The sequence below is a fragment of the Artemia sp. Qi Xiang Cuo genome, chromosome 9 (assembly GCF_049724085.1).
Source record: "Artemia sp. Qi Xiang Cuo chromosome 9, ASM4972408v1, whole genome shotgun sequence".
In the NCBI taxonomy this organism is placed as follows: domain Eukaryota; kingdom Metazoa; phylum Arthropoda; class Branchiopoda; order Anostraca; family Artemiidae; genus Artemia; species Artemia sp. Qi Xiang Cuo.
Window position 1 is genome coordinate 55008500 of NC_142802.1, and position 10103 is coordinate 55018602.

Consider the following 10103-nt stretch of genomic DNA (forward strand, 5'->3'; position numbering starts at 1 on the left):
TCTGTTTTTGTTATATTATCTAAAATTATCTGAAGGGGAAATGATAATTCCTTAGCAAATGCTTTAATGAGAGCAACTGGAATGTCAAAAGGGACAACGGAAGTTCTTTTTAACGAAGAGAGCTTACGGATTATAATTTCTGATGAAATATCAGCAATTAGATTATCATCTGAAGGAGCAGTTAAATTTACTGGAGGATCCTCAGGTGGAAGAGGGGGGTAAGACTGCATAATAGAAGCAAAATGGGCATTTGAATCATTCGCAGTTTCTAGAAGCTCCTCCTTCATGAAGTCAACTGGTTGAGAAGTCAGGCTTTTTACTTTACTGAAGAACTGCAAAGGCGTGGACTCCAAAAGACGGTCAACTTCATTTTCATAATAATTTGCTTGTGCCTCTTTGATTTTCATTTTATTTGGTTTGCCAACTGTTTTGCTTGGTTCACTTGACCTTTTCGTATTAGGTGCAATTTATGTTTTATCAGTCGCTTTATTTTTGAATTTACGAATGGTTTATCACTAGAACAGAATTTAGTCTTACGTTCGGGAAAGCACTCGAGAAATTTCGAATTTAGCTTATTAGGGAATTCTTCTACTTGGGTATCCAAGTCTTTAGCTGAAAAGACCGCGACCCAATTTTCTTCGTTATTTAGTCACTGAATTGCAACAGACCATGGTCAGTGATCGACCTTGAAGTAACTTCGGTTACTGAATATTTAATTTTTACTTTTTCCATGGGGTTCCACTGTAGCATATAATGATAACTTACGCCAAGTGGTGCTAGTAATACTTGGATTCTGGTAATATTCTGAAGATTTGTCAGGATTACATCCAGAGAAGTACTCCCCTTAGTTGCTGGGAAATTCACTACAGTTTTAAGGTTAAGTGACCTGAACAGCGATTTGCTATCGAGTTCGTTAGCATCTCCTAACATCACTACTCCAAAATATTGGTGGGTTCTCTGGACATAATCTGTCGATTCCTGCAGCTTCTCCCAAAAAGCCTTTCTTGCCACAGCAGGCTGACCAGGTGAATAATAGAAAACGCATACTGCTACGGCAGAAAGCGGCCTAGGGAGTCGCTTAGTTTGGGCTTTGACCCCAATAATTTTATCATTATCTTCAAGAAAAGGTATATTTAAAAGCTGAGGTTTAAAATCTTCGTGCACGAGGGTCATAATTCCTCCTCCTTTTTTCCCAAGAGGATGGTCATCAGGCCGATGTTTAACAAAAGAAGAAAACTTAGGAACCTTCAATAAATTAAGATCTTGTCGGTGGACCTTGGAAACACAGATAACGGAAGAGCCAAGCATTTGAGCCGTGGTCTGAAGTTCAGTAAATTTCTCTAGATTGAAACTTTTGGCATTGCTGTAGAGGAAGGAAGGAAATACGTAAGATTTGTCGTGAAACTCCTGGGAAAAAGGTTTATTTTGGAATTTATAGTTCTATCGATACTGATTGTCAGTGCGGATTTTGATGTTCCTTTCTAGGTATCAGCTTTGAAAATCTGTTTACCTGGGTTTCTGCTTATTTTTATGTGCGGATTTTTATGTTCCATTCTAGGTATCAGCTTTGAAAATCTGCTTACCTGAGTTTCTGCTTATTTTTATGTGCGGGTTTTTATGTTCCATTCTAGGTATCGGCTATTAAAACCCTTTTACCTGGGTTTTTGCTTATTTTTATGTGCTGATTTTTATGTTCCATTCTAGGTATCAGATTTTAAAACCTGCTTTTCTGAGTTTCTGCTGTATTTTTATGTTCCTTTTTAGGTATCAGCTTTTAAAACCCGCTTACCTGGGTTTCTGCTGATTTTTATGTTCCATTCTAGGTATCAGATTTTAAATCCTGCTTATCTGGGTTTCTGCAGATTTTTATGTGCTGATGTTTATGTTCCTTTCTAGGTATCACCTTTTGAAACCCGCTTTGCTGGGTTTCTGCTTATTTTTATGTGTTGATTTTTATGTTCCATTCTAGGTATCAGCTTTTAAAACCTACTTATCTGGGTTTCTGCTGATTTTTATGTTCCTTTCTAGGTATCAGCTTTTAAAACATGCTTACCTGGGTTTCTGCTTATTTTTATGTGTTGATTTTTATGTTCTATTCTAGGTATCGGCTTTTAAAACCTGTTTACCTGGGTTTCCCGGTGCACCTTCTGCTATCAAAATATCGAAATCAGGAGATGGTGCCCATCTTTCCTGGGAGCCGCCCCAGGGGGCTTCTGGTGACATTATTGAATACTCTGTATATCTTGCTGTTAAAGGCCATGGAGCTCAGGTGAGCTTTTTCTTTACTTGTTTTCATGACATGACTTATCATTTCATCTAACCTAACCCGCCTTTGTGTATTTTTCATTAAGGAATTGTTAATTTTTGTATTTTCTTTTTGATTTTGTTGATTAAGGACGGACACTGATAAATGTAAAACTAGTTGACTGAAGTTTGTTTTAGGGGGGGGGGGTCTGTTAATTAATGCCTCAAGAAATGATTAATGTGTTTAGACAAAAAAAAGATGTAAAAACTAATGGAGCAGCATTATTGTCGTGTTCCTGTGACTAATAATTAAGTAATACGTAATCATAATAATATAGAAAAATATATCTTGTGTTTTCACGCATACACAAAAAAGAGAAAAAAACGGAAAATTTTAAGATTTGTTGCCATATTCTCTTGTTGTTGAAAATTTTGAGAATTAATATACCAAAGATTCGAAATTAATGCACAAATCTGTAATCAGTGTATGAGGCAATACAAATTAAAAAAAAAATGTATAAAGTCTTGACAATCCGTTGATTGCGAAGTTCATTTTTAAAAATCCTTCAAAAAATCCTTGTTAAAAAAAAGAAAAAAGAAACTGTGCTGTTTAATTTTGTTCAAGAGGAAGCAATGACGGTCACTAGATTATGCTGCATAATCTACTTAATGCTGCATAATCGCAACTACTGCGTTTATTTGAATTTGTAAGATAGTAGTTATTCAGAGGTGTTTGCGTTTATTATCTTTGAGATTACGATAAGCTATTTTCTACGGGGGTATCGACTATCCTCCCCCTTAAACAGAAACTGAAATGAGACCTTTAAAAATGTTTAGAATGTTTTCAGTCAACACAATTTAGTTGATAAAGAATCAAGAAGACTTTCTTGATTCTTTCGCGACCAACTGAAGATCTCTATATCAATTAATGTCCTCTCTAACTGTCCCCTATACCTCAGTTCAGAAACAACAGTATTTCAGCTTAATGATAAAGATCCTCAAGAAATGTCGTTATTACTAGCATCATATTCATGATACTTCAAATATGGCGTGAACTCAAATAGAGACAGTCAACAATCACTGCAAGTAACTGAAAGATGAAGAGCATCTATAGACTTTGTAAACGCATGAAGAAGAATGTCCTTTTTTTTCATGATTAAGCTTTAGGAGAATACAAAAGCTCTTTGTAAATTTATTCAATAAAGCTAATTATTCGTATATTTTCCGCCCTAAAACATCTCCACCATGGATCTTAAATCTATTCAAGTGAGTATTTTTCCACCTTAGTACCAAGGCCCTATCCAGGGGGGGGGGTGCTACCAGGTTGTAAAATTGCCCTCCTCTGAAATTGTTGACCGACCCGTAAAAACGTAACAAAATACATATAATTAAATTTGTGATGCGTTTGACTGCTTGACTACGTTTGACTACAATGAATTTCACTGTAAATAAATTTCAACGAATGCTGTTTTTTCGGTGTATGTAAATTTCCCTGTTGAAATAATGTAAATTAATCAAAACAATGGTAAAGCTGCAAATATGTAAACCTTAATTTTCTTATAGCATTGCTTGCCTAAGTTTGTTTAGTATTTACCTTTTGTAAATAGCTTTCTTTCTTTAATAGATTTCTTTTTCTTTTGTGACTTTCTTTTTTGTTTTAGGCTGGATCTGCTGGCTCATCTCAATTGGCCTTTGTTCGAGTTTATTGCGGGCCAAGTTCTCAGTGTATTGTTCCAAACACTTCTCTATCAGCTGCCCATATTGATACAACAACGAAACCGGCTGTTATTTTCAGGATAGCGGCTAGAAACGAAAAGGGATATGGACCCGCTACTCAAGTTCGATGGCTTCAAGGTAAGGCTAATCCTTTGTCTTGTAGATATACTGATAGATCAAATTGATCGGTATTTTTTCTGTTGGCGAGTCGTGTTAACTATTTTTTAATGTAAAATCTTCCAGTGCCCGGCTTCAGTGCATACAGCTAATATTTTTAGGGGTTTTCTTAATAGGGGAAGAGAATCTTAAGTGTTAAAAAAAGTTATTTTACGTCGTAATCCATTCCCATTGAGGTTGCTTCATTGAAGTTGCTTGGTGGTTCTATGGGACGTTCTTAATTAGCAATTAAACTGCTATTGAGCATTGCTATGGAGCAAAAAATGTTACACTAAAGGAAAATGAGTAAAAAAACGATAAATATAGAGCGGAAAGCTGAGTATGCCATCTATCAGCTAAATTAGAATATAAAGGTAAACATTACAACACTCATTTCGTGTAATGAGATTTGCAAACAAATTGTATCTATCTTTGTTATACGGTATAATACTTATAAGAATGTAATAAGAAATCATAATAATGTAGTTCAAATTTAAACTAAATCCAACCAGGGGTCTACGTTCATTGGGCATTCAAATGATGCGCGCTTTATTCTTTCTTTAATACCACAGAAACAATTCTAGATGAGCTCATAATATACATTATTTCAAATAAAAGTAGGTTTACGCTTTGGTCGCGGTATGAGAAGTATTGTGTCTATGTTGGAATTTAAAACAAAAAACAAAAAAACTTTATCCTAAAATTCACCGAACTGTAAAGAGAGTAAGAATAGAAAGTAGAAACTAATATAGAAACATACAATATGGCTGGGGACAAAGGCGGATCTAGAGCAAAATTTTGGGGGGTTGGGAGGTGGGCAATGTGACAAGAGCGCCAATAATTGACCAAATTGGCAAGTTTGTATTAAAAAAAAGAACGATGGCGCTAGAAAAAAACCTTGAGAGGGGATCCCCCTGGATCCGTTCCTGGTTGGGGATGAGAGGAAAATCAGGGACTATGAAGGTTTTATATTCTCATACACTCTTCTATGGAAATCATGGACTTGTTTGTCTTTCTTGAATATTTATACCAGATAGAGCTTGGCCTGATAGTCAAAGGGGCAAAAACTAGCTTGAAGGTTATGCCATGTACAATGTACATTTTTCTTCTTTTTTTCTAAATAAGTGACTATGGTCTGCACTAGATGAGTTCGACAGTGCAGTAAGTACTATCTACTTAAGGGGCTGCTATGGGATAATATGAAAAAGTCAAAGAGCAACCTTTTTTATTATAAAAAAAAGAGAAATTTCTTTGACATAGAAGTAAAATGAATATACTTTGTCAAAAATAACATAGCTCATGATTTGATGTAAACTTTCCGTACCAGTTAAGGTCTGTTGGCTTAATACCAATATTCTGTAGTTAGATTGAAGTGCAGAACTGTTTGACGCTTTATGCTGTTAAGGGGATTTGATACCTTAAAGGATGATCCTATCTTGTCAATTATAATTTTTTTAGTTTGTATGGCCAAACTATTTAGAATTGATTGGGCGGTCTTGTTATAGTTTTTAGAGCTTCGATAACAAATCTGAATAAACGGCATGAAACTAAAAGCATACACCTGGATTTGATACCTTAAAGGATGATCCTATCTTTTCAATTATAATTTTTTTCAGTTTGTATGGCCAAACTATTTAGAATTGATTGGGCGGTCTTGTTATAGTTTTTAGAGCTTCGATAACAAATCTGAATAAACGGCATGAAACTAAAAGCATACAGCTGATATTGATACCTGGATTTGATACCTTAAAGGATGATCCTATCTTGTCCATTTTAATTTTTTTCGGTTTGTATGGCCAAACTATTTAGAATTGATTGGGCGGTCTTGTTATAGTTTTTAGAGCTTCGATAACAAATCTAAAAAAAATGGCATGAAACTAAAAGCATACACCTGATATTGATACCTGGATTTGATACCTTAAGGGATGATCCTATCTTGTCAATTATAATTTTTTTCAGTTTGTATGGCCGAACTATTTAGAATTGATTGCGTTGTGTTGTTATAGTTTTTAGAGCTTCGATAACAAATCTGAATAAACGGCATGAAACTAAAAGCATACACCTGATATTGATGCCTGGATTTGATACCTTAAAGGATGATCCTATTTTGTCAATTTTAGTTGTTATAGTTTTTATGGCCAAACTATTTAGAATTGATTGGGCAGTCTTGTTATAGTTTTTAGAGCTTTGATAACAAATCTGAATAAACGGCATGAAACTAAAAGAATACAACTGATATTGATACCTGGATTTTATACCTTAAGGGATGATCCTATCTTTTACATTTTAATTTTTTTTTGTTTTTATGTCCTAACTATTTAGATTTGATTGCGTTGGCTTTTTATAGTTGTGAGAGATTCTATAACAAAACTGAAGAAACGTAATGAAAATAAAATCATAAAGCTCATATTGATGCATGGATTTGATACCTAAAAGGATGATCATATCTTTTCAATTATAAATTTTTTTTTTCAGTTTTTATGGCCAAACTATTTAGAATTGATTGGGCGGTCTTGTTATAGTTTTTAGAGCCTCATAACAAATCTGAATAAACGGCATGAAACTAAAAGCATACACCTGATATTGATGCCTGGATTTGATACCTTAAAGGATGTCTTGTTATAGTTTTTAGAGCCTCGATAACAAATCTGAATAAACGGCATGAAACTAAAAGCATACACCTGATATTGATACCTGGATTTGATACCTTAAAGGATGATCCTATCTTGTCAATTTTAATTTTTTTCAGTTTTTATGGCCAACCTATTTAGAATTGATTGGGCGGGGTTTTTATAGTTTTTAGAGCTTCTATAACAAATCTGAATAAAAGGTATGAAACTAAAAGCATACACCTCATATTGCTACTTGGATTTGATACCTTAAAGGATGATCCTATCTTGTCAATTATAATTTTTTTCAGTTTTTATGGCCGAACTATTTAGAATTGATTGCGTGGTCTTGTTATAGTTTTTAGAGCTTCGATAACAAATCTGAATAAACGGCATGAAACTAAAAGCATACACCTACTTTCCCAGAAATCTTTAAAAAAAAATTAACTTTTACCGTTTTGTGCTGGAGATATACTCAGGTTTAATGACACTTTCATCATTAGAAAGTGTATATTTTGTTTTTCGATTAAACGGAGCAGAATTTTCTTTTAAAATTCAAGAAAGGACAGTCCCTAAAAATGTTTTAGCATACCTGCTAAAATAACGCCAAAAATACTTTCAAGGGAAATATCATTTAAGCAATTTGGTGGCTTTGAGACTTCCCTGTGGTGCTACCCGCTTTTATTGAAAATCTTGACTACATATGGGACATAAAATTGCATTGTCTTTTCAATCAAATTTCAAAGTAAAACCAGATTCTCAATAGCTCGATTGTGACTCGTCTTCTGTGAGAGACCTTGTCTCAACCCTTTGACTTGTTTTGTTCAGTTAGTGAGACATCATAAGGCCCTTGACTATTCGTAAGTTACTCTTACTTTAAAGAAAATAAAATCTGTCATAGATAGTTTTTCAAGTTTTGTCATTTTCTTGTAGCTATACTGTTGTTTCTTTTGATGTCTTTGACTAATGACAGCTATAATCGGATATTTACCCGTTAAGACATATAACACTTGACCTCTTAATAATTCCTGTTGAAGTGGTATGGGGGAATATCTACCATGATTGGTAAATATGTAGGTGCCACACCTCAACATATACTAAGAACTCGCCTAAAACTTCCTTCCCCAGCCTAAACGGGTTAGAGAATAACCAAAAGCGTGTTTAGAAAATATATCTCACTTTTATTCACCAGAATTGCAGAACAAAAAGTCAAACTTGACTCCAACTAAAACTTATCATAAAGTTATTATCAACTCGAATTAAGTATCTAAGCACAAAATAAGTAAAGTCGCCTCTTTCGCGGGTTAGTGAGACGCCGACCATTAAGGCGAAAGAAGAATTGAATGGGCTAATATTACCTTCAATACCAATTCCCTAGCTTTGAAAATCATGATCTGGCCTCGTGGACTGGTTAGTGCAAAGCAGAGTTATTTTTACCATTACATTCAAAGAGATATCAATTCCTTAATGGTTAATGTAACTATTTTCCTGGAATTGTGTGCAATAAGGTCATCGGCTATGCTTGGCGCCTGGAAAAAAGAAGCCTGCTCATCGGAAGATTGTTCAATATTCACCTCAACGTCTCATGTTGTTTTATTTGTGTCATGTCGACCTTGTGTCTCCGGCGTTTACCATTTATTTATGTTTATTTTGTACAGATATTTTAAAATTAAACCTTGAATGTCAGTGGATGCTGGGAACGAAAAAAAGCCCTTCGCATTTTGTCCTCATCAAAGTAGCAAACTGTCGAGCATGCAAGATTTTAGAAGCTACGCTTACACACTAAAATTTTTTTAGAGGTAATTTTTGCCATTTGGGGGAAGAAGAAGGTATTGTGAACAGGTTATGATAAAGTGTGGTCCTTACAGTTGTCCGAAGTGCGGAGAGTGGGAGTGAAATTTGTTGCATTTTCTGGAGAAGTGTGAAGGGCTATGGAATTTGAGAAAGGAAGTTTTTGGTGTGGATCAGAGGGAGAGCTGTTGGTGGAAAAATTGTTGGGAAATGGGTGTTTTATTAGTATCAGGAATCAGGTGAGGTTGATTTTTGTTGGTGTGACCCACCGTGAGGGTGTTATGCGATGATTTTGCTGATATTATTGTTTTCGAATTGTATTTTTTCTTGCTTTAATATTGTTGTTCAATTGTTTTTTTTTTTTTTTTTTTTTTTTCATGACGCTTCTGAGTTTTTTGTGTCAAATATGCTATACTATGTTTCATTTTATTATATGACATCAATTTTCAAAAATCTTTATTTCCTAGATTCTTCCAACACTCCATCTTCACCAATGAAATCCATGAAGAGACCAGGCATGGATCCTGGCCAGAGTAGGATGTCTGGATACCCTCCTCAAATGAAAAGGTTCAGAAGTGAAGATCCATTTTAAGATTTGGCGTCTTCTCATCGTTTAAGTTCAAAAGCAAGACTAGGTGTGGTCTCTGGACATTATTAGCTTTCCTAGCCTTGCATTGAAAATATTTCCATCTTCACCCACATGACATTACATTTTTGATTATTAATCTATGATTATAATAAGGTATTTGCGTTAAAATTTGAAGTGCTAAATACCATTGGCTGAATTTGCTGGATCAAGATAAAGATGTATATTTTGAGTGGTGTTTCTTTGCCCTCGTGGGATAACTGCTTCTTGTATATGAATGGGTGAGACATTTGGCGACTTGCTTTCTTCTTTCTGTATGTTTTTTTTTTTTTTTTTAACTTGTATAAATATCTGCTGACCTTTTTCACAACATATAAGAAAATTCTGTGTTTTTATACATATGTTTACTTACTAGCCTTTTGTACGTTGTAAGTATATTTTACTGAATTAAATCCCTTGTTTTTCACTTTTCATTAGCGTTTTTGGCTCTTTTCTTACTAAATCGTTATTAGCAGCAATTTTTCAAGAACTTGTACTTATTTTTATATGTTTCTAATAATTTTTTAGAAATGATAGAGCCAGCTGATCAAACCAAGTGGTTATCAAGTTTTCTAAGCGATGATGAGAGTTTAAAGAAAAAAAAGTCATAACCTTTCGCTTCGATTGACAATTAAGGACAATATTTTTTTACCTTTCCATAAATTTTGATTTTGTTGGAATTGACCATGGTCTTCAAGATGATAAGATATGATATTTTATTTCAAAAAAAATTCCTATCACAAGCCCCGAAGGACCGAATGCGCATTTCAGGTTCATAAAAGAATATAAGCAAAAAAAACATTAATAAAAGAACGACAACTAAAAGCCCGGCAAACAATGCCAGAACAACAATATCAGAATGACAAATCATTCATTGGTCAAAAATATTACGAAGCGAATAAGAGTTCCAAATTGGGACAGGTCCTTTTATTAGACAGTGAAACAAAAATATATGCAAAGGC

General features: G+C 34.3%; 1 protein-coding gene across 1 annotated transcript in view; it reads left to right on the forward strand.

Annotated features, from left to right (window-relative positions):
- Hcf (Host cell factor) overlaps positions 1 to 9568 on the forward strand; it is an 82892-nt gene extending 73324 nt beyond the window's left edge. The window contains exons 18-20 of the mRNA XM_089095031.1: positions 2102 to 2269; positions 3906 to 4098; positions 8984 to 9568. Coding sequence (XP_088951157.1) covers positions 2102 to 2269; positions 3906 to 4098; positions 8984 to 9108 — 486 coding nt within the window. The 3' untranslated portion in view covers positions 9109 to 9568. The remainder of the gene's footprint in view (positions 1 to 2101; positions 2270 to 3905; positions 4099 to 8983) is intronic.
- Positions 9569 to 10103: the final 535 nt, after the last annotated feature.